This window comes from Heptranchias perlo, chromosome 3 (genome assembly GCF_035084215.1).
Source record: "Heptranchias perlo isolate sHepPer1 chromosome 3, sHepPer1.hap1, whole genome shotgun sequence".
Lineage (NCBI taxonomy): Eukaryota > Metazoa > Chordata > Chondrichthyes > Hexanchiformes > Hexanchidae > Heptranchias > Heptranchias perlo.
The window spans coordinates 36,605,475-36,630,271 of record NC_090327.1 but is presented as its reverse complement, the minus strand read 5'-3'; the positions used below and the strand labels follow the sequence as shown (position 1 = coordinate 36,630,271).

General features: G+C 44.0%; 1 protein-coding gene across 1 annotated transcript in view; it reads left to right on the top strand.

Moving 5' to 3' along the window:
- The window catches only part of LOC137312059 (unconventional myosin-Id-like), a 154,980-nt gene extending 149,699 nt beyond the window's left edge, over positions 1-5,281 (top strand). Inside the window, exon 22 of the mRNA XM_067978832.1 lies at positions 5,053-5,281. Within this exon, the coding sequence (XP_067834933.1) occupies positions 5,053-5,209 (157 nt within the window). The 3' untranslated portion in view covers positions 5,210-5,281. The remainder of the gene's footprint in view (positions 1-5,052) is intronic.
- Positions 5,282-24,797: the final 19,516 nt, after the last annotated feature.

Here is a 24,797-nt window from a genome sequence, read left to right as displayed (position 1 = left end):
TTACATCCCCTCAGTGTCGAATGGATTTGAACCCAGATCTCAGTGGGGAAACAAAAGTATCCAAGCGCAATGCACCATCCAATTCCCTCAAAATGTAATAATTTAAAGAGCTACTACGATACATTTTTCTCAGGAATGCTCCCAGCTGTGCATCAGAAGCATGCATTGCCATACTGAGAATTCACAAACCCAGTTCACCGCTCCTGGGATTTTCAGTCCATTTACCTTTAGTGGACAGAAAATCACGCTGGGCCACAAATCCGGCACACCCAAATTCAGTCTAGCGGTGCATGTGACTCTGAATTGGGGGCATTAAAGAGGAAAATTTATCCCAAGTCTTGGCAAGAAGCAGTAGTGTGCAAATCTCTTTGAGGACTTACGGGATGGGGGTGGAAGGGGTAGAGAGTCAAGTTGAAGTGATGCGATGACATGCTCCTCTGTGACTGCATCATTGTGCAATGTGTTTGTAAACACATGAAAATAGATTGCCAACACTTGCACCCCATCATGCAACCAGTGAATTACTTTGAGTTGTTGTGTAGACAAATGTGACACTTTGTACTGGCAATATCCCACAAATAGCAATGAGCCGAATGACGAAGTAAACTGTGGGGTTTTTTGATGGTATTGGTTGAGGGAGGAATGTTGGCCAGGACACCAGGAGAACACCTCTGCTCTTCTGCCAACGTTCACCTGAGCAGACATTCAGGGCATGGGTTTAGCGTCTCATCCAAACAATGGCATGTCGGAAAGCGCAGCACTCCCTCAGTATCTCACTGGAATGTCAGCCTAGAATTATGTGCTCAAGTCCACAACCTTGCGAGGCAAGAGCACTACTAACTGAACCATCTGACATATCACATCCCCTTGCCAATAGTGTGCAGATGGAGTTGGATTTTCTTGCCTTGTTCTTGCTATCTCGCAGTAAGGTTGCATCATCTCCAACCATCTCCCACAAGAAAGAGTCTAACCACCTCCTCTTGGCATTCAACGGCATTACCATCACTGAATCCCCCACCATCAACATCCTGGGGGTCACCATTGACCAGAAACTTAACCGGACCAGTTAAATTCTGCGGTGAGTGACTCACCTCCTGACTCCCCAAAGCCTTTCCACCTTCTACAAGGCACAAGTCAGGGGTGTGATGGAATACTCTCCACTTGCCTGGATGAGTGCAGCTCCAACAACATTCAAGAAGCTCGACACCATCCAGGACAAAGCAGCCCGCTTGATTGGCACCACATCCACCACCCTAAACATTCACTCCCTCCACCACCGGCACCATGGCAGCAGTGTGTACCATCTTCAAGTTGCACTGCAGCAACTCGCCAAATTTCAGTTGAACCAGCCTTTTGGAGGAGAGAGTTCCTGATTCCCACCACATTTTGTGTGAAGAAGTGCTTCCTGATTGTGGCCTCTCCTGTCCCCACAATCCCTGGTTTTAGGACTGAGAGTGGTGCCGAGAGTAGAGATATGTCTTATTTAACTGTAGACTCGACTATTCCAATGCTCTTCTGGCCAGCTTCCCACCTTGCAACCTCCGTAAACTTGAGCTCATCTAAAACTCTGCTACCCGTATCCTAACTCGCACCAAGTCCCATTCACCCATCACTCCTGTGCTCACTGACCAACATTGGCTCCCAGTCCGGCAAAGCCTTGATTTTAAAATTCTCATCCTTGTTTTCAAATCCCTCCATGTCCTCGCCCCTCCCTATCTCTGTGACTTTCTCCAGCCCTACAACTCTCTGAGATCTCTGCTCTCCTCCAATTCTGGCCTCTTGCGCATCCCCGATTTTCTTCGTTCCACCATTGGCGGCCGTGCCTTCAGCTGCCTAGGCCCTAGGCTCTGGAATTCCCTCCCTAAACCTCTCCGCCTCTCTACCCCTCTCTCCTCCTTTAAGACGCTCCTTAAAACCCATCTCTTTGACCACCTGTCCTAATATCTCCTTATGTGGCTTGGTGTCAAATTTTGTTTAATAATTGCTCCTGTGAAGCACCTTGGGACATTTTATTATGTTAAAGATGCTATATAAACGCAAGTTGTTGTTGTAGGTCCCTCTCACTATCACTCAGTGGCCCCTCCCCCAGCGCTCTCTGTTACTAACTATATCTCCACTGATGTTAATCCAGCTCCCTCACACCTTGGGACATTTTATTATGTTAAAGATGCTATATAAATGCAAGTTGTTGTTCTGGTGCATTTGTTACTGGCCTTAGGTAGAGAGGCCTGGTCTGAGCTGATTCTCGTCAGCAAACACTGGCACGCTGACCCAACCCTCCCCCCACCCGGAATGCTGACTGTTGGCATGTTTGAACCAGTGTGATTGGAACCATACCCCGGCAAGTCTCGATGCCTTCAAGAGAAAAGCAGAGAAACTTGAGGAGTTTCTTTTGTGAGGTAATGCTTACAATTTAGAACTCAATAAATAGCGACTAAAACTGTCACAGAGGCCCATTATTTGTCCAATGTCTTTAATGTTGATTTCTGCTCCTGTAGCCAGGCAATGACCCAGCCAGGCTGTGAACCTTGGGACACCTTCTATGGTGATGCATTAACCAAGGCTCCTGCTGAATTCAAGAACTCTCTGTGGCAGTAGGATCCTATGGTGTCTGAGTACATACACGCAGAAGAAAAGTCTTTTGTTGAGACAAACAGGAGGAGAAGCTGGGTGCACCGCGGTGGAAGGGTCAGAATGTCACAGCACTCCTCTTGTACGAAGGCGGCCTTGGGTGAACCCAGTGGATAATTTGATTAAGAGACGCTGCGAATGTCTGAATGAGCCCATTCTCTGAATGCATTATAAAAAAGAACAGTCAGGGCTGTGACTTTTTCTCTGTTTCTGCCCGTTGGCTGCAGATTTTTTTAAAATTCGTATTTCAAAAAGACAAATCTTGCCCATTCTGCCCATCTAGTTCATCCTTCGGTAGAAACCTTCGATCCCCTCCAACAAAGTGTTCAACAGTCTCTTGAATGACTTCAGAGTTTTTGCCCCCACTTCCTTACCTGGAGCTCATTCCAGCTATTAGTCACTCTGGGGTCGGTTTTGACTTTTGGGCGACCGACTGGCGGAATGTCATTGTACCCCAATTTCCAAATTAAAAGTGGCCTATCACCTGAAACAGGTGGGCACTTTGCTCACCTGACAGTAGGCCCCTTTCAAGATGGAACCGGCCACTTCGCCGGTGTTAACGAGGCGGTAAGGCTAACAATCCTATTTTGAGGCCATTACCACCCTGTTTACGCCAGACTAAGGCAGTGAAAATCGACCCCTCTGAGTGTGAAGTGCTACCTGACATCAGTCCTGAACTTCTCTTTTACCAGTTTGTACCCATGTTCCTTTGTCCTGCATTCATGGCAGCAACATGAGGTAGCGCTCGGCATTAACCTTTGCTATTCCACTTAGTATCTTACATACCTCTCTCAGGCCCCCTCTCATTTGTCTCCATTCAAGGCTGGAGAGTTTTTCTAACCGTTGCTCATCACTCAGTCCTTCAACACTTAGGAACTGCCTCATGACCCTTCTCTACACCGATCCCCGGACTTGGATGTTCCCCTTGTATCTTGGTGATCAGAACTGAATGTGGAAGTTACAACATGGAAACAGGCCAAGTGGCATTTACCCTCCACGTGAGCAAATTGTTCTAAACACATTTGCTCCCCCTGTTCCCATATCCCTTCAGTCCTTTCCCTTCATCCACCTATCCAATCTAATCTTAAATGTTGACATAGTTTCTGCCTCAACCACTAACCCTGGAAGTGAATTCCACCGCCTCACAACTCTGTGTGAAGAGGTTTCTCCTGCTCTCTGTTCTAAATCTCTCACGTTTAATTTTGTATCTGTGACTCTTCATTCTCAACGCCTCATGTACTGGAAACAGTCTGCTTCTATCCACCCAGTCTCAACCTTTCATAATTTTAAACAATTCTATTGTATCACCCTGCAATCTGCATTGTTCTGGCGAAAAAAGCCCCAATTTTTCAAGTCTTTCTTATTATTTGTATTTCCTCAGACCAGGCAGCATCCTGGTGAATCTGTGCTGTACCCTCTCTAAAGCCTCACTATCCTTCCAATAGTGTGGAGACCAATACTGCACACAGTATTCTAACTGAGATCTTATTAATATTTTATATAGGGTCATCATTTTGTCTTGACTTTTATAGCCTACACCTCTTGTGATAAAACCTAGAATTTCATGACCATACAGCTCGATGACCTTAGGCATGCAAAAAAAAAAATAGTTCTAGGAATGCAGAGATAAACTTTAAAGACTGAAAATCTGAAATAAAAACCAGAAAACATTGAAAATACCCAGCAGGTCAGTCAACATTTGGGGCGTAAGCTTACCATTAAAAAACTAAAGAAATGAGACAAAGGCCGGGAATTCCTCCTTGGAGCTACTCCCACTCCGCAGCTGTAACTTCGCTGCCCGCTGTTTCACCCCAGAGCAGGGAGATGGTGCAGAGCACTGGAGAAAATAGAATGCAACAGGACAACCCAGAGAGGGAAAACCCGTGAAAAACATTTGCAGCCAAACATTGGAGTCTTACTAGTTGGAATCTTACAGATTGGCCTACTCCTGCTCCTATTTCTTATGTTCTTATGTAGAACAGCAACATGTGTTCCAATACAAGATTTCTACAAGATCTGGAAAAGGTTAAGAGTAACTCTGTTATCAGGCACTCCCAGTGGGGCTGGGCTCGCAACGAGTGCGGGTTGTACAATAGGGACTGCAATATTGTAATCCTCTCTCCGGTCCACACTCCTGTGAGCACAGCTTCCTACTGACAGTGCAGGATCACAGGATTACCCCTGATATTACTACTTTAAAAATGCTGATTTCAGATTATTCTGAGTCCAGAATGGTGATACATTAATAGGACAGTGTAGAGGGAGTTTTACTCTGTATCTAACCCGTGCTGTACCTGTCCTGGGAGTGTATGATGGGACAGTGTAGAGGGAGCTACAATTTTACCCTAACTTCCCCTCCCAAAAAGTATACCATGGGATTTTCCTTCTAATCATTCACTATTCACTCTTTTCTCTTTCCAGGAGTAAGATACCTCTTCAGGTCAACGTCAGCAACCCGATCCAGTGCAACATGCATGGCAAAAAGCGCACAGTAGTAGTGGAGCCGAGAATCGAGCAAACACAGCCGGACTTTAAGAAAAATCGCACAGGCTTCACGCTGTACTGGCCGGGAAAATAGCGCTGGTGAAACGAGGGCTTTCAGTAGGACCGCACTGAGTTGTTTTTAAAAATAAAAAGTTCCTGTCCTCTCCGCACGTCTTGGCATTTTTGCACCGAAGTCCTGTCCAGAATCGGATGAGATTAGGTCGCAAGACGAACAGGGCGATTGTGTGAATGAGAAGTTGTCTTGGTTTCCCCCATCCTTTTGTTTTTTTCCCCCAACATCCTCACTGTGATGAATCTCCTGTTTTATTCTTGCTGCACCTCGTTCTCTCTCTTCTCTCTCTAATCTTGCTTTGGCCCTTTGCCCTGGTCTCACAGTTAAAAAAAACAAATTATGTTGCCCCACTGCAGGTGTTGTGGGCCCAGTGAGAACCCAGTTTATGTGTCGAACACACCTTCCATCATTAACCCAACCAAAGTTCACAGGGTTCCCCCTTTGTCAGCTGTGGCTCAGTAGTAGCACTCTTGCCTCGGAGTCAGAAGGTTGTAGGTTCAAGTTGCACTCCAGGGACTTGAGCACATAATCCAGGCTGACACTCCTGTATAGTACTGAGGGAGTGCTACACTCTCAGAGGTGCCGTCTTTCAGATGAGACGTTAAACTGAGGCCTCGACTGCCCTCTCATGGCATTATTTGAAGAAGAGCAGTGGAGTTCTCCCCAGTGTCCAGGCCAACATTTATCCCTCAACCAACACCTAAACAGATTATCTAGTCATTATCTCATTGCTGTTTGTTGGACCTTCCTGTGAGCAAATTGGCTTCCACATTTCCTACATCACGATAGTGACTACATTTCAAAGTACTTCATTGGCTACAAAGCGCTTTGGGACATCCTGAGGTCATGAAAGGTCATAAATGCAAGTTTGTTCATTCATTAAGTGTAACACCACTGGTGGGCACCCAAGCTACTAGAGAGGGCATCTCTGGCACAGGCCTTGTGCCACAGACCAGAGGCTGTAGGAATCTCGTCGAGTTTTGACTGTGAAATCAGAGGTGGATTAAGCTGAACAGAGCTGTAAATACTGATGCACAAATATTCAGCGATTTGAAGATTTTACGCTCTTGTAGCAGTAACTGTGTCTGTGAAAATCTTAGCAATAATCTACAATGGTAAATTGAACTCGATTCTCCTGGTGTCTTTGACTCTCTTTACAGAGCCTGCAGCTCAAACTGAAGTAGATGATCTGTGAATAATGCCTGTGTTTATATTTGAGGGGATGAGTCTCTATGACATACTGGGATGAGATATTTGTGAACTGGGCCCAATTTGGTTTGGTTGAACCTGATCTGACCCCAGTACCCAACACTAACGATGCTTAATAACACCCAATATCACGATATCATGGCTCTGCATGGCTACCAAGATAATGGCAAGTATCGGGAATCCAACTTATAAGGAAAGATTAAGGAAGTTAGTTGTTTTATTGGGAAAAGGGAAGGCTTCAGAGTGATCTAAAGGGCATTGACAAGATTATGAAGGGAGTTGAGATTCAAGCAAATTGTTCCTCGTGGTGAATGGTTTAAATCCCAGAGAACACCAAGTAAAACTGAGCAAGTGAGGAAGAAAAGGCAAGAAGGTCTTTTTCAACATAAGATAAATGGGCCAGCTTTTGCTGTCAAAATAACAGTGAGACGCATGGCGCTCACCGTTATTTATGTGCAAATGATACAGTAACTTCAAGCAAGGGCAGATGCGCGGTCAAACACTAAAAACTAAAAGTTGCTGTCCGAGTTGCACCACTCTGCCTTAGCTTCGCAAAAACTGCATCTCGCTGTCTGCCTCACCATCGAAATGCATTGAATGGCGTGAAGTTGTTGTACTTGTGCAGTAGATACGAACTAAACTCATTAAGTCTTGTCATTTCAAGTGTAAGTAACCTTTTAACGACATGATAAGTGTTAATTACTGCCAATCAACCTCTCTGGCACTGAAAATTAATTATTACTAGTGTGAAGTCTCATTCCTTCAGGTATTAATTGTTGGAGATTTAAATTTTTTTTACTTTTCCTTTGTCTCTTTTTTCTCTCTCTCTTAATCCAATCTTTCTTTCCCTTTCTTTATTATTCTTTCTGTACCTGATTTGACATTGAATTCACCCACTCGAATTTACACTTCCTTCTCAGTCTTTGCATTGTTTATTTCTCAATCCTTCAATCTGACTGATTAAGGAGCTACACAGTTGCTTGCCCTGTTCACTCTGGTCCCTGATGCCCTGTTTCCCTCGCTATGCTGTTATCAGCTCGCACTTTCAGCAACTTGCCATGCAAAAAATTTAAAAACCTAAACATACAAGGGCAAGTCTAACTAATGGCAAATGCCGTTAGATGCCCTGCTACAGCAAAATCTGGCCCAATAAAGTAGTGAAATAAGTTACCAGGGAAGAAATGGGTTTAAGAGACATTCAGAATGCGATTTTAACCCACCTCGCCCAGCGAAAATGGTGTGTGGGAGGGGATAAATTCTGAAAATTCTAGCTCCCGGCTCCAACCCGCCGCATTCTCGGCCACCATAATTTTTATGCCGGTGAATCACACCATTGACGAGGCTCCTGCTAAAGGCAGACGGGGGCTTACTTACCATTCAAAAGTCGCCGCCCTCTGACACCATTGGCGTTGCAATAATATTAACTTCACGCTAGGGGGAGACCTGTGCTGTCTACAGTCCAGCAGCAGAACCACGGCGGGAAGAGCCGACTGACCAGAAGAGACCAAAGTAAGTCGTTAAAAATTACTTTTCTCAGAACTCCTTGTGGGCCAAGAGGAGCAGAATTGCTCCCACCAGGCCCCGCAAAGAGTCCCTAGGCCTCCACAGCTCCCCATCCCGCCTCTGCTTCCACTGACTGCGGCGGCCGCCTGAGAAGGTGGGTAGATGGGGTTGAGATCAGTCAAAGAGACAATCATGTTGGGTTTTATTTTTCAGATTACATGACAAGTATGTGTGTAATGCTTACAGTGCTCTCTCCTCTTATAGAGGATTTAGTTAATGATTAACATTTAAGGATGAGTATAGATTGAGATAGTCAAATATTCCATAAGACAGGATGGTTCTGCTGTGCTGGGAACAGGGAAACCTCCTTTGTAGATCTGCAATGGGCCAGGGTCAAATAAACAAGGGGTATGGTAGTATACTGGTTATGTTACTGAACTAATAATCCAGAGGCCTAGACTGATAATTCAGAGAACGGGAGTTCAAATCCCACCATGGCAGTTTGAGAATTTGAATTCAGCTTACAAAATCTGGAAATAAAAAGCTGGTATCAGTAAAAGTGTCCATGAAGCTGTCGGATTGTCGTAAAAACACAACTGGTTCACTAATGTCCTTTAGCGAAGGAAACCTGCCGTCTGGCTCCCTTCCCTGAAGGACATTAGTGTACCAGGTGGGTTTTTATGACAATACGGCAGTTTTCATGGTTATTTGTTCTGGTGCCAGTACACAAATTACCAGATTGAATTCAATTGTAAAACTTGTTGGGATTTGAACTCCTGACCTCTGGGTTGCAGAGTCTAGTGTATCTTATCAAACGTCTTCTGAAAATCTATATTCTCTTTATCTGCACACTCTGTAATTTCCTCAAAGATAAAATCAATTAAATTAGTCAAGAACAAGCTGTCCTTTACAGATCCACATAGACTCCCCCATTGGCCTATGCTTTTGTAAGTGTTCACTAAATACATCCCATAATATGCACTGCAGTGACGACTTGAAGTCAATGGAAAATAAAATCAGACCAGGGTGTAACTCTGGTTTCCAGCCCAAACCCAGTGGTGTTAGATCTCCCCAAGCAGGCAGGCCCAAACCCCACCCCGAATTACAGGGACAGGGTTATCTGAATATGTGGGGCAGGCAACTCGCCATGGCTTCGTCAGCAGCACCTCCCAAACCTGCACCTCTGCCACCTAGAAGGACAAGGGCAGCAGGTGCATGGGAACACCATCACCTCCAAATTCCCCTCCAAGTCACACACCAGCCCGACTTGGACATATATCGCTGTTCCTTCATCGTTGCTGGGTAAAAATTCTGGAACTCTACCTAAAAGCACTTTGTGAGAATCTTCACCACATGGACTGCAACGTTTCAAGAAGAAGGCCCACTACCACCTTCTCAAGGGATGAGCAATAAATAAATGCCAGCAACGACCATATCCAGAGAATGAATAAAAAAGGCGCACTGTGCTAATAAGGGCGTTTCCAGGCACCCACCTCAATCCACCAGCCGGTTGTGTTGGAGCAGAGCCATGCCAGCTTAATGGTGGAGAGGAGGCCCCAGAAGGACCCATTGAAAATCTTTGTTTTGAAATCTGCTCCAAATGAGCTTCTCAGGGAAGTGAGAGGTCAATTACTGTTCGTAGTAAAGGTTTGCGGCTTTTGTAAGTTCCCTCAGCGGGACTCACACCAGGTATCAGTTGTCAAGAATTCCCCGGACGCCTTATAAGGGAAAAATTGCTTGAAATCCTAGAGTAGCCCAAGACCTCCTATGGAAATGCCCTCCTTGATGTGAGAGGGATGGCAGGGCAGGGGGGGTGGGTATAGTTAAAGGGCAGAAGATGTCCCCCCCCACCAGAGTATGGCTAGATGGAATTAACAGACTCCCAGCAGAACCATCTTCTGCCCCAAATCCCGGCGGGCGATGTGTCCGCTCTCTACCCTAGCCCCGGATCGGAATTCCAGTGACAAGAAGTTAACCCACAGCTGAGGTGATGCTAACCAGCCTACAATTTGCAGGCTTATCTTTTCCTTTTTTTTGAACAGTGGTGGGGGCGTAACATTTGCTTACACTCCAGTCCTTTGCTCCAATTCCTGTCTCCAAAGGTTTCAGAAAATTCTGCTTAGTGCCAATGCTATCTCCTCCCCAACGTCCTTCATTAGGCTGGGACAGATACCATCTGGGGCTGACTTATCAGGGAAACATTAGATATTTGCTCTCCGGGGTAAACCTTCGTCTTCGCGCATGGGCAGTAATCAGGCGGGTTCTCTGATGGGCGCTGATTCGGTTCGAATCAGTGCCCATCGGAGAACCCGCCTGATTGACATTCCGAATAGGATGAAAATTGGGTAGGTTCGACAAGGCGCATGCGACCCACTCCGCCAGATTACTACCCGGGCAGTGAAGGTGTGAATTTATCCCTCTGACTCTTGGCAATTAAATCTTTAAGACACTCCTTTGTAAATTCTTTCACTGAAAGACTTGAAAGAACTTGTATTTATATGGTGCTTTTCACAACCTCATGATGTCCCAAAGCGCTCTACAGCCAATGAAGTACTTTTGATGTGTAGACACTGTTGTAATGTAGGAAATAGGGCAGTTAATTTGTGTACAGCAAGATCCCACAAACAGCAATGAGATGAATGACCAGATCATCTGTTTTGATCTTCCAAAATTCTCTAGATTCTGGAACGGTCCCAGTGGACTGGAAGGTAGCAAATGGAACCCTGCTATTCCTGAAAAGAGGGAGAGAGAAAACAGGGAACTACAGCCCAGTTAGCCTGACATCAGTCGTCAGGAAAATGCTGGAATCCAATATTAAGGAAGTGATGATAGGGGACTTAAAAAATCATAATATGATTAGGCAGAGTCAACATGGTTTTATGAAAGGGAAATCATTTTTAACAAATTTATTAGAGTTTTTTGAAGACGTTACTAGCAGGGTAGATAAAGGGAAACCAGTGGATGCAGTATATTTGGGTTTTCAAAAGGCAATCGATAAGTTGCCACATAAAAGGTTGTTACACAAGGTAAGGGCTCATGGGGTTGGGGGTAATATATTAGCATGGATAGAGGATTGGTTAAAGGACAGAAAACAGAGAGTAGGGATAAATGGGTCATTCTCAGGTTGGCAGGCTTTAACTAGTGGGGTGCCGCAAGAATCGGTGCTTGGGCCTCAGCTATTTACAATCTATATTAATGATTTAGATGAAGGGACCAAGTGTAAAGTATCCAAGTTTGCTGACGATACAAAGCTAGGTGGGAAAGTAAGCTGTGAGGAGGATACAAAGCATCTGCAAAGGGATTATAGACAGATTAAGTGAACGGGCAAGAAGGTGGCAGATGGAGTATAATGTGGGGAAATGTGAGGTTATTCACTTTGGTAGGAAGAATAGAAAATCAGAATATTTTTTAAATGGTGAGAAACCATTAAATGTTGATGTTCAGAGAGACTTGCATGTCCTCGTACAAGAAACACAAAAAGATAGCAGGCAATTAGGAAAGCAAATGGCATGTTGGCCTTTATTGCAAGGGGGTTGGAGTACAAGAGTAAGGAAGTCTTTCTAAAATTGTATAGGGCTTAAGTGAGACCTCACCTGGGGTACTGAGTACAGTTTTGGTCTCCTTATCTAAGGAGGGATATACTTGCCTTGGAGGCAGTGCAGCGAAGGTTCACTAGATTAATTCCTGGAATGAGAGGGTTGTCCTCTGAAGAGAGGTTGAGTAGAATGGGCCTATACTCTCTGGAGTTTAGAAGAATGAGAGGTGATCTCATTGAAACATATAAGATTATGAGGGGGCTTGACAGGGTAGATGCTGAGATTGTTTCCCCTGGCTAGAGTCTAGAACTAGGGGGGCATAGTCACAGGACAAGAGGTCGGCCATTCAAGACTGAGATGAGGAGGAATTTCTTCACGCAGATATTTGTGAATCTTTAGAATTCTCTACCCCAAAGGACTGTGGATGCTGAGTCATTGAATAAATTCAAGGCTGAGATGGATAGATTTTTGGATTCTCGGGGAATCAAGGGATATGGGGATCGGGCGGGAAAGTGGAGTTGAGGTCGAAATCAGCCATGATCTGATTGAATGGCAGAGCAGGCTCGAAGGGCCGTATGGCCTACTCCTGCTCCTATTTCTTATGTTCTTATCATCTGTTTTAGTAGTATTGTTTGAGCGATAAATATTGGCCAGACCACTAGGGCGAATTCCGCTGCTCTTCTTCAAATAGTGCCATGGGATCTTTTATACCCACTTGACAGGGCAGACGGGGCATCGGTTTAATGTCTCCTAAAGATGATATCTCTGTCGGAGAGCTGCACTCCCTCAGCACTGCACTGAAATATCAGTCTTGGTTATGTGCTCAAGTCTCTGGAGTGGGACTTGAACCCAGAACCTTCTCACTCAGAGGCGAGAGTTCTACCTCTGAGCCATGGCTGACATAGCTTTCACTGGAGACATCTGCCCCTTCCCCCAATTCCATACTCTGACAGCAGGTTAACATCTGACTCACCATGAGCACTGCCAAGGGAGACCTGCTAATATGTTTAAAACAGTGCACCTGGCATGCACAAACATCAGGCAGATTATCCTCTTTGAATGCCCAACGAGTATAATATACCAGTAGTGCACTGTGCCTTTAAGAGGAAAGGTGTACTCAAGTTTCCTGTCTTGAAGCAATAGCATCAGCCCAAGGGGCAACCTGGCACAAGGCTACCCCCTAGCAGGGCTTTACATTGGGATCTAGAGGTATAGCTGCAGGCCTGGTTGCTTGGCAACAACCTCTCCGCACCCCTACCCCCCCACCCCACGACCCCCCCACCCTTGTTCTTTCACCAAGAGGGACATTATATAAATCCAAGTTGGTGTCATTGTTATAAATCAATAGAAAATGAGCGGAAGATTTTTATTTAAAAATTCAATCTCAGGATGTGGGCGTCGCTGGCAAGACTGGCATTTATTGCTCATCCCTAATTGCCCCGAGAAGGTGGTTGGCCGCCGCCTTGAACTGCAGTGATTTGGTACAACTGAGTGGCTTGCTGGGTTACTTCAGAGGGCAGGTAAGAGTCGGCCACATTGGTGTGATACTAGAGTCATATATAGGCCAGACTGGGTAAGGACAGCAGGTTCCCTTCCCTAAAGTACACCAGTGAACCAGTTGGGTTTTTACGATAATCGACAGCTCCATGGTCACTTTTACTGATACCAGCTTTTTAATTTCCAGGTTTTTAAAACTGAATATAAATTCTCAAACTGCCATGGTGGGATTTGAACTCTCATTCTCTGGATTATTAGTCCAGTAACGTAACCACCATGCTAGCATAGCATTATATATATATATATATATATATATATATATAAAAAAAAATTATTATACAATGCATTATTATACCTTACCACGTCTCTTGGACATTCCAAAGCGCTTCACATTCATTTAATATATGTTGTTACTGATGTGCGAAATTACACATGATGCTCTTACTTCACCCCAAGTAACTTATAATATAGTATCATTAACAATTGGAATGAAAACAAATAGCAATTATACCAGAAGTGAACTGAAGAGAGCTGCACATCGAAAGTGCTGCTAAGTGCAGGTGTTGATTTGTTGCTACAAATGATTCCCTATCATGTTGTCACTATTTCCAGGACTTATAATTCAAAATTGACATGGTCGTGCAGCAAATATTGCAGCCTGCACTGATCATAGAGGATTGTGGGATTTGTCACACCCCCAATAAACGTCACACTGATTGGTCGTCTGAATAGTGTGCACTCTAATCACTGATCGAGGGCTGTATGACATTGCAGGGCTGAGCTGTGTCACAGAGAAAGAGCGTGGAGGAATGAGACACAGAGGTGGATAGGAGAGAAGGGCGCATAGGGAGGGAGAGCATGGGTCAAGAGAGGAAAGAGAGAAGGGAAGTGTGGGAGAGCAAATCAAGAGAGAAAAGACAAATGAAGGAGAGGGAGGAGAGTGAGCGAGACAGAAAAAGGAAAAAGGGAAGATGCAAAGAAGAGAAAGTACAGAGAAAAGAGAGGGAGAAGGGGAAGAGAGGAGGTAAAAGGAGAGAAAAGGGCCATGAGACAGTAGAGACGAAAAAGAGTAGGGAGATAGGGGAGAGGGAGAGAATCAGAAGGCAGAGAAAAGAAATGAAGGAGAACGAGGGGAAGGCGAGAGGGTAGAGGGGAAGAAAAAGCAGAGAAAAGGAATGATGGGAAAGAGAAAGGGGAGAGAGGAAAGAAAGAGGAGAGATAGAGGGAGAGAAGAGAAAGAAGAAAAAAACTTGCCTTTATATAGCACCTTTATACTCACATGACAGAGTACTTTTGAAACGTAGTCACTGTTGTTATGTAGGCAAACATGGCAGCCAATTCCCCAGCAAGATCCCACAAATAGCAAGTGAGATGAATGGCCAGTCAATCTGTTTCTATTGGTGTTGGTGAGGGATAAATATTGGTCAGGACACTGGGAGAACTCCCTGCTCTTCTTCAAATAGTGCCATGGGGTCTTTCCATCCGAGCAACAGCCAGGGCCACCATTTAATTAGAGACACCTCTTGCAATCCAGTACTTCCTCAGTACTGTACTGAAGGGAAGGGAGACGGAAAGGGAAGGACAACAAGGTGGGGGGTGGGGGGGAAAAATAGGATTTAGAGGTGGAAGGGGGTGAGACAGAAAAGGAGAAGAAGGGACAGTGTCCTACGAGGAGAGAGGGGAAAGTGAAAGGGCAGAAGGAAGCATAGGGAATGTCTGAGAGGCTCTTCCCATGTTTTGCTATTCCTCTAGAGATACTTCACATAACGAGGACAGTATTTACAATTAAAGAATGCACACAATTGGTTTGTTACTCAAAATATTTATGACTGGTGCTGCAGACCAGACCTATAATTAGATCATAGCTGTTACAGGAACAGAGCAGAGCCATATATCATCCCAGCATCGTCTCTCTCTCCCCCTCGCCTCCCTTCTCTTCCCAACCAGTACTCCTCCCACTACACTGGAGACAGCCAGCACCAAGTAATTAACACTTACCAGAAACACTGGGTGTGTGGGATTGTTTTGCCTTCATCTCAACACATGATTTCAGCTTTCTCTGTTAATATTTGTTTCTCAAAACTACACCATTCCTGAGATTCTTTGTCTGATACGTTTTGAGATCTGAGGAGGAGTTGTGCTCTGAATAGAGATTATGCTATCCCTTTAATGTACTCACCTTCTCCCAGGATACTGTCCCTTTAATATCCTCACCACCTCCCTCCTCACAGCATACTGTTCCTTTAATATCCTCACATTCAACCTCCTCGTAGGACACTGTACCTTTGATATACTCCCCTTCACCCTCTTCACAGGATGCTGTCCCTTTAATAGACTCACCTTCACCCTCTGCACAGGACACTGTCCCTTTAATGTCCTCACCCTCCCTCCAGGAAGATACTATCACTTTAAAATACTCACTTCACTCTTTCTGTGGGAAGATGCTGACCCTTTAATATATTCACCTTCCCCACCTCCAGGAGGGTGCTGCTCCTTTAATATGAATTCACATTTATCCTCCCGTCAAAGAGGGAATCTAGGCTAGAAATTCAATTTGCACGGTACCCACTTTACAGGATTAAGGGTCCAATATGACAGGCGGTGTGTGCACTGTCATTCCACACTGGAAGTGCATCACCCACCAGATTGGATTGGGCTCCTCCGTAGGCTTCCAGAAGGATTAAAAACGCTCATAATATTTAAATAAAGGTCCTATGCTTGTTGTAGAACCATTTCATGAAATTGGTCTGCCCCAGCACCTGACTCACTCGCTGATAAACTCGTTCAACACATCATGCATCAGGCTCCTTCCAGGCTGCAGCAGATGTCATCAGCAACACCACCCAGTTTGCTGTGCACCACTGTATCCGGGACTTCACAGAGGTACTCTACACCAGGAGGAACAACTACATCATCTTTCCAATGGACAAAGCAAAGCAGGACGAGGGAACATAAGGCTTCACCCGCATTACAGCTTCCCCAGCGTGCATGGTGTCATAGACTGCACCCACATTGCTTTGCGTGCTCTCCATCATGATCTGGCATCTTTCCGAATAGAAAGGGGTAGTGTAGATGGAGCTCCACTCTGTCTAACCTGTACTGTACCCACCCTGGGAGTGTTTGACAGGACAGTGTAGATAGAGAGAGAGAGAGAAAAAGGAGGAAGGGAGAGAAAAAAAGGCCAGAGAGAGAAGGTTGTAAGCTAAAGGGCAATCCTTATATGCCAATCAGATCACCAGATATTTCTTAGATCCGTCCAGGAGTGGCAGAGTGGGAATAAATGGGTGGGGGAAAAAAGGACACGGAAAAGAGATTGTGCATTTTTTATTTTATTCATACAGTACAAAAATATTGAAATGGACAGTTATTAAAACTACAGCTCATGGCTCACATATCATTTTTCACCACATACAGCCACAGAGCAATCAGACTTCACACCGACACGATTAACACAGCCCCTCTGCTTCTGCAGAGGGTATTGTATGAACGATTGCAACTCCACATCATAGAAACAGCCACAGCGCAGTGCTCCGCATGTCGGTTACTTACATTTATTTATTTTTTTGAATTTAAAAATTGTAAACTAGCTTCAATACTCAATGCCACAAGCTCCTAGAAAGCCTGAAGTTACAGCATAAGGGTAGACAATAATGTCAAAGCAGCATAGGACCAGGAGAAACCTCTTTAGCCTTCTGGGAGACACTCCTGAATGTCAAATGACCAACTCAGCCAGCTGATGTGGGAGCAGGAAAGCCCTTCAGGCCTGGACAGCTTGTTGTCCAGTTCTACTGGGACTGGTATAAGTCACATATATATGTATATATAAAGACACAAAAAATAACTTAAAGCAGGTCACGTTGGTTTTGGAAAGGAGAGACATCACAGAGTCGATCTTCATCTTGTCTTTCTCTTTCCAATAGAAATCTCATGCAAGGAAAGTATATAATTGTGAGGACCATTTTGCTTCCACCTCTTGATCAGTGTGTGTCTGTCCTGACCACATTTCAGTTCTATATACCCGATGATTTGGGCAGGGTTCAGGAATAAAGATGAAGAATGTGAAGACAATGGAGACACTTCAAATTTGACACAACAACTTGCATCTATATAGCACCTTTAACGTAGAAAAATGTGTCCCAAGCAGCTTCACGGAGGTGTAACCTGACAAAAATGGACACCGAGTCAAGGGAGGAGATATTAGGAAGGGTTGGTCAAAGAGGTAGGGTTTAGACAGGGTCTTAAGGGAAGAGAAGGAGGTGGAGAAGCAGAAGGGTTTAGGGAAGCAATTCCAGTATGTGCGGCCCAGTCCGTTGAAGGCACAGCCGCCAGTGATGGGGCAAAGGGGAGGGAGGATACATAAGCAGGGTACACCAATATGATATGGTAGTGTAGTGGTTATGGTATTGGACTAGCAATCCAGAGGTTATGAGTTCAAATCCCACCATCACAGATTGTGAAATTGAATTCAATGTAAGTGGCAATTTTTGTGAGATCAATACCAACCTCTAACATTGGCTGCAATCTGCTGGGAAATACCTTTTTTGTTTAAACCAAGTCGCCTAACAATGACCAGTTACAATGGGCAGCTGTCACCTGGACAGTGAAACTCAGTTGGAGGATCTTCTCCAACACTCAACCCACCTGTCTCCATTCCAAAAAGTGCATTATAGTGTGAACTGCTCTGGATTTCAGGGAATGACTGTACCTCAGGGGTTTGTGGCTTCTAATCATATGGGGTGGGGCTGATATGTCAGAGTTCTAAGGGATTTCACTTCAACAAGAGGAACCATTAAAGTACAGCTGCAAATTAATGACAGATGCTACTGCTGGGAACAAAGCTAATTTTTTCCTTCGTTTGTTCTCAGGTTGTGGATTTATGCTAGCAGGCCCACATTTATTGCCCATCTCTTTCTCCTGAGAAGGTGATGCTTGGACACTTTCTATTGTTTTTTTTAAACAGCTGAGTAGTTTGCTAGGCCGCTTTAGAGGGCAACTATGTAGTGTGGGACTGGAGTCACGTGTTGGCCCAGACTGAGTAGGGGTAGCAGTTTCCCTTCCCTGAAGGATATTAGTGAACCAGTTGGGTTATGGAGTGTCAACGTCAAGCACTCACAGTTCAGGTCCAGCATAGGTTGGATGCAGAATAAAGCTTCCTCTACACTGTCCCATCAAACATTCCCAGGTCAGAATGGGTTAGGTGCAGAGTAAAGCTCCCTCTATGCTCCTAAAATGTACCTAAACCCTAATCACAGAACTGCACCCCCTACTGGACCAGTGTTACATTTTTCTATTCCCCACTCCAACCATTCCAGTAGAGAATGGATGATCAATTTAATGTGAAGTAGGGACATTTTGTGCTATGGTCCCACACTCATTGGCAATTGGGTTGAGATTACCTCAAACCATCTCATGTAGAATCCTACAGCCAGCAGAGAGGAAAAACCTTGACCCCACTGCTACAAAGTGCCAGAGGTCAAAATGACAGTGTGCTAATCCACTATGCCAATTTACCCCATATATAATTATAACAATTATGAGGGGTTTTGATAGAGTAAATAAGAAGTGTTTCCATTGGCAGGTGGGTCAGTAACCACAGGACACAGATTTAAGATAATTCGCAAAAGAACCAGAGGGGAGACGAGGAGTAATTTGTCTAAGCAGCGAGTCGTTACAATCTGGAATGCACTCTCTGAAAGCGTGATGGAAGCAGATTCAATAGTAATTTTCAAAAGGGAATTGGATATATACTTGAAAATTTTCAGGGCTCTGGGGAAATAGCGGGGGTGTAGGACTAATTAGATAACTCTTTCAAAGAGCTAATACAGGCATGATGGGCCGAATGGCCTCCTTCGGTACTGTATGATTCCATAACGCCTTTTGCCAGGGTCAGTAGGTCAAAGAGCAATTTAAAACAGCAATAGGATTGATTGGCTCCAATCAAGAATAATGTGAAAGTAGCCTCAGCGGACAGGCACTCAGATGAGCAACACAGAGAATTGTATACACTGCGATGCTGGAAGGTTACAGATTCGATCTGTGTCTAGTTGGCCAATTCTGGCTAAGCCGCTGGTTAGTCCCTCAGCAGCCCTGTGTTAAGGAAGGGAGAAAGTGAACCAGGGTCTCTGCTCCCAATTGCTATCCAATAGCAGCCTACTAAGGTAGTAGAAATCTGGAACCTTTCCCTCAAAAGGCTGTGGCTGCTCGGACAAGTGGAGCTTTCAAGACAGAGATCGCAAGATTTTTGTAAGGGTATCAAAAGATATGGAGCTAAGGCAGGTAAATGGAGTTGAGGTACAGATCAATCATGATCTAATTGAATGGTGGAACAGGCTCAAGGAGTTGAATGGCCTACTCCTGTGCCTATAATGCGTGCATTTCTGAACTTTGGAACTTGCAGGATCAACTCTACTGCGATGCCGGCTGCAGCAGAACAGCCCATCACTGCTCACTGTCTATGGATTCAGACGAAAAGTAGCCACTTGGACAAGCTACTGAAGGGGCAGCCAGCACACGTGAAACTATAAACCAGGTACGACAGCACCTTTGGGACAGGAGGAGAGAGAACTGAAGCAGAGGGGTGGGGCGAAGGAGAGTCAAATGTTTCACAGCCTGGGGTGGAATCCCACCATTTATTTCTCTCCTATCACAGGCAGTGAAGTTAGAACATTAACACTTTTTCCACCCATTGATAATAAAAGCTGGGATTTATATTTATATCCACCTACTCTGCTGCAGACTTTAAGACCGACCTTTTTGTTTAACATCACAGGATGGGGTTGTCCAATCCAGCAAAGAAAAGTTGCAAGGCTCACTTAACCAAAACTTAACATTGGAGGTAGAAGTTACAATCAGCAAACTTCACATCTGAACCCTGAATGCATTCACACATCTCCGTCTGTGCTATTTTTACAGACATCAACCCATGGGGATGCACAAGAAGTAGGACAAATGCATTAAGCATTCAGATCAGAGTCAGCACTCTCTGTCTTGCACATTCCAGGCCTTTGGGAGCATTTTGAATCAGCGCAGTACTATTCTGAGGGTATCTTTGAACAGCTGATTCATGTGCACTGGTAACCAGAATCGGTTCATTCAGGCTTGCTGACATTACTCAGCAAGAGGAGGCATCCACTTCTCCCCCACTTGGAATCCAGGCTGGACTCAATTCAGATCTCTAAATGGAGTGTTCAAAAACCACACTTTTTTTTTTAATAATTCATTTTCACTGTGGGCATTGTTGGCAGGGCTGGCAGTTATTGCCCATTCTTAGTTGCCCTATGCAGTTAGACACAACTGAGTGACTTGTTAGGCAGTTAAGAGTCAACCACATTGGTGTGGGACTGGAGCCATATATAAACCATGCTGGATATGGATGTCAGGTTTCCATCCCTAAAGGACATTAATGAACCAGTTATGTTTTTACCACAATCCGACAGCTTCATGGTTACTTTTACCGATACCAGCGTTTTATTTCCAGATTTTTAAAACTGAATTCAAATTCTCAAACTGCCTTGGTGTGATTGTGAACTCACATTCTCTGGATTATTAACCCAGTAACATAACCACTACACTACTGTAGCCCATTATCTAGCCATTTGTATTCTTCCAGTTGATTTGCCCTCTAACCACAGGCTTCCGCGAGTACTCTGGTTACATAGTAAATGGCATCAAGTTGCCTATTTTAAGCTGTTCTTATATTGGTTTTGTGCCATCAGCAACCTCAATGTAAACTTGCCAAATGCCGGGTCAATTGAAATTTTCAAAACCGAGATGGGTAAGGGTATCAATGGGCTATGGAGCAAAGGCAGGTAAATGGAGTTGAGGTACAGCTCAGCCCTGATCTAATTGAATGGCAGAACAGGTTCGAGAAGCTGAATGGCCTACTCCGATTCCTGTGCCCATATTCCCCAAGGCCAAACATCAAGTTGACCCATTATAGGTAAAATTCTTCTGATCCTCTTCCTCTCTACTGCCCTAACTTTAGTAGAAGTTTGGGAAAACCCCATTTACGCACGTAGTGGAGTTTCTGACAATGTTAAGTCGGTGGATCAGGAGAAGTCCTGAAAAAATTCCTATCATTCTTTAAAAAAAAAGTTAATTCTTCTCAGTGGTTTGGATCAGCAAATCCTGCAATTATGAGATTGTTCCAGGATCACCCCTCAGGAGCTATTGATACCAGCATAACAAGAAGTCAATATTAATAAAAACACAGCCCTAGAAATATTTGCATCAATAAAAAAAGCTTCATCATATCATTAAGGTGCCTCAAAAGCTTTCAATGAAGTAGTGGCAGTTTTGTCAGCCAGCAATATAAACAGCAACAAGATGAATAACTACTTTATCGTTTTTTGTTTGTGGCATTGGTTGAGGGAAGAAAGTTGACCAGGACATTGGGAGAATTCCCTGCTTTTCTTTGAACAGTTTAAAAGGGATACTGTCTCCATTGAGAGAAGCGTGACAAACATCATCTTGTTTGAAGACACAGAGGAGCCACCTATCTCACCAAGCAAGACAGTAGCAGAATGTTCCCAGTTATTGAGAGGTCTAGAACGAATCCATAGATATAAGATTAAATGCAAGAAATGCAGAACAGAGAGGAGAAACCTCTTCACACAGTTGTGAGACTGTGGAATTCACTTCCATGGTTAGTGATTGAGGCAGAAACTATGTCAACATTCAAGATTAGATAGGTGGATGAAGGAAAAGGGATTGAAAGGATATGGGAACAGGTAAATGTGATTAGAACTATTTGCTCGTGTGGAGGGTAAATGCCAACACAGATTAGTTGGACTGAACGGCCTGTTTCAGTGTTGTAACTTCAATGTATTACCATGATGATGTTACACAATAATGTGATTCAACATTTGCATATCCAGAGTGCATGAGATAAGACAGCATATAACGTAGATTCACCAGGCTGGTGCCAGGAATGAGAAACTATAGTTATGAGGACAGTCTTCAGATACTGGACCTATTTCCACTGGAGCAGAGAAGGCCAAGAGGAGATTTCATAGAGGTTTTTTAAAAAAAAAGAATTTTTTAGCGTGAACAGGGAAAGATTATTTCCTCTGGTTGGGGAGTCAGTGATGAGGCGGAGTTATCAATTTAAAATTGTCACTAAGAGAGTGAGGAGCGATGTTAGAAGAAACTTCTCACACTGAACATTGTTGGAACACGGAATGCTTTGCCACAAGGAATAGTTGAGGCAGAGAAGATTGCATTTTTTTTTTTTAAGAAGGGAAAATTGGATAAATATTTGAAACGGAGGAAGATGCAGGACTGGCAGGAGAGCAGGATTAGTTTGGGATTTCTCTAGCAAAGGGCTAGCAGTGGCACGATGGGTCAAATGGCCTCATTCTGTGCTGTAAACTTCTATTGTTTGTAAATACAGATTTGGCAAACATTTTTTCCCCTATTAAAAGAAACAGAACATTTCTGGCGATGCACAGCATCTGAAAAGATAAGGGGACTGGTAGAGATCATTCCAGCAGATCTCCCGAAATACTGACTCACTTATTGTCGATCAGGTGTTCATAGACATGCTCCAAATTTCCAGCAATTTCTGGGGTTTTTTTTCAGATTCCCAGCGTTTGAGCTTTTCCTTCTAATTCCAGCCCTCCCGGTTGTTTAAGAAAGAGAAAGTAAATGACAAACAGAAGAAATAAGCTGAGACATGCACACTTTTTTGGGTTACAAGGCCCAACTGTCTTGAATGTTATTATATTCTATACATAACAGCATCTCAGAAATGAAGCAGTGGTTTAAGCATAGAAGCGAGGTTCTTTTTAAATACGTTCTCCCCCGCCAATCAGTCAGTCTGAACCCACAAGGTGGAGGGCCAGGAGGGGCTCAAACTTCAAAATATTCACACAATGTCACCAGCTCATAGTAGAGGAGAAAAAGAAATTAACACTGACAAACATAACCTACTCCCAAATAGTGCCAAAGAGGTTTGAGAGAGGTTATAAGTTAGTTTACATTTATAACATAATTTAAAGAAAAAAGCTCTCCAATATAAATGCTCACATGCTCACCATCACAGTAGCATATTTACATAGAATATTCCAGAATTTGTTAGCAGCATTGGCCTAGCCGACACCTCTTGGAAGGTCGGAGGGCCTCAAAAGGTTTCCTCCAAATATTATTGACTTTCATAGGCAGCTTCCATTTTCTTTTTTGCGGGTGAACATCTTACCGAGAATACTGTGGTCCCAAGTCATACCTGTTGCCCCCGCCGCCTTCCCTCCCCCACTAAAAGGCTGTAAGTCTCTGCCTGGCAATAAGCCTGAGGGAGAATCTAACTATCTGTAAATCAGAACAGGATCTTGTATCTAGTGTGCATCCATCTCGCTTGGCTGCACATGCAAAGCAAAAAAAAAGGAAAGCAGTCTGCTTCAAAGCCGATGCTGGGTTCTCCTGACCTGGAGTCAAACATTTAACAAGCAGCTACAATGGCTGGGAGGTGCCTATTTGGACCACTTCTCCACAGGGAATACTTGAGCAGTAGCCTTAAAAAGGGACAAGCCCGATTAAACACAACTCCATTTTACCAGCTAAACATCAGAGGCCCCAGGCTACTCATGAGCAAATCCACAGGAGCTCTGCTAGTTTAGAATATTTTTAACCCACTGATTTTTTTTTTTTTAAAACCCAGCCATAGAACATTTCATGCAGACTTCCATTCATTTTATGAACGATGTGACTGATATCGCCAAAGCGTACCAGTCAACACATCAGGTGCTTGTGACTCAGATCCTTCAATAGCAGGCCTTTTATACAGACAAAATTTTACACCATACTCAGAACAGGTAATCAAGCCATTTAGAAGCTCCCAGGTTTTAGGCCTGGTGAGTTCCCTTACTCTCTTCTTCCTCCCCCAAAATATAATTAGCCTTTAGGGTTGCCAATCCACGAAGATTGTTCTGGACAAAGAATTAAAAATTAATTAGTCTCCTCACTGCTGTGAGCAACCCAGGAGAAAAATCATAGGGGCATTAAAAAGTGTTTTCTGTTTCCCATTTGCTTTGAACACTTTCATTTATTTAGTTAGAAAAATATTGGAGATGGGGAAAAGAGGCTGTTTGACCAAGCAGGGTGGTTGGAATTGGGAGGTCATGTGATGAAACCTCCAGGAATACGTGCAACTAAAGTAGGCAATCTTAGCCTTTACCAAAGATGATCACCATAATACAAAGCTATTCCAGGCATTTGATAAGAAACCATATAGCTTCTCCCCTAGTGTTACAAGCTTTAGGACAGAAAGAGGTCTTCGCGTGGAGGCCTAATTCAGATTCTCCTGCCACCAGCCTCATTTTCCACTACATTAATTTTTTTGGGGGGGAGGGGCAGGGGAAGCAGGGAAATTACCCAACCCCACAACATGAAGAGTTGAGGGGGCAACAGCAGAGATAAAAAAAAACATGCCCACCTGAGGCCTCATTAAATATTGCTTCACAATAAATAACAGCTTCCTCTCTTACTTAGAGGCAAGAGGAGAATATATATTCACATTTAGAAAAATGGGACACGTCAATTTTTAAAATGTATATATACTGAGTAGGACCATTTGGAGAGAGAGAAAAAAATATAGACACAGATAATTGCATCACCAAAATACCATATTTTGTCTGCTAGGGTTCCCTGATCCTTTGGTAAGATTGTCAAATTTCTGCATGAGTTGCCTCGCTATCATGCTGTTTCTGTACATTTATTTATTTATTTATTAATTAATTACATTTTTTTGGAATGATGGCACTGTTTCCCTTTGAGTAACTACCACTGTGTTTTAGAGAAAAGGAATGGGGGGGGGGGGGGGGGAACCGAGGGAAAACCCCAACAAGCATATCAATATTTGAAAGGGGCTG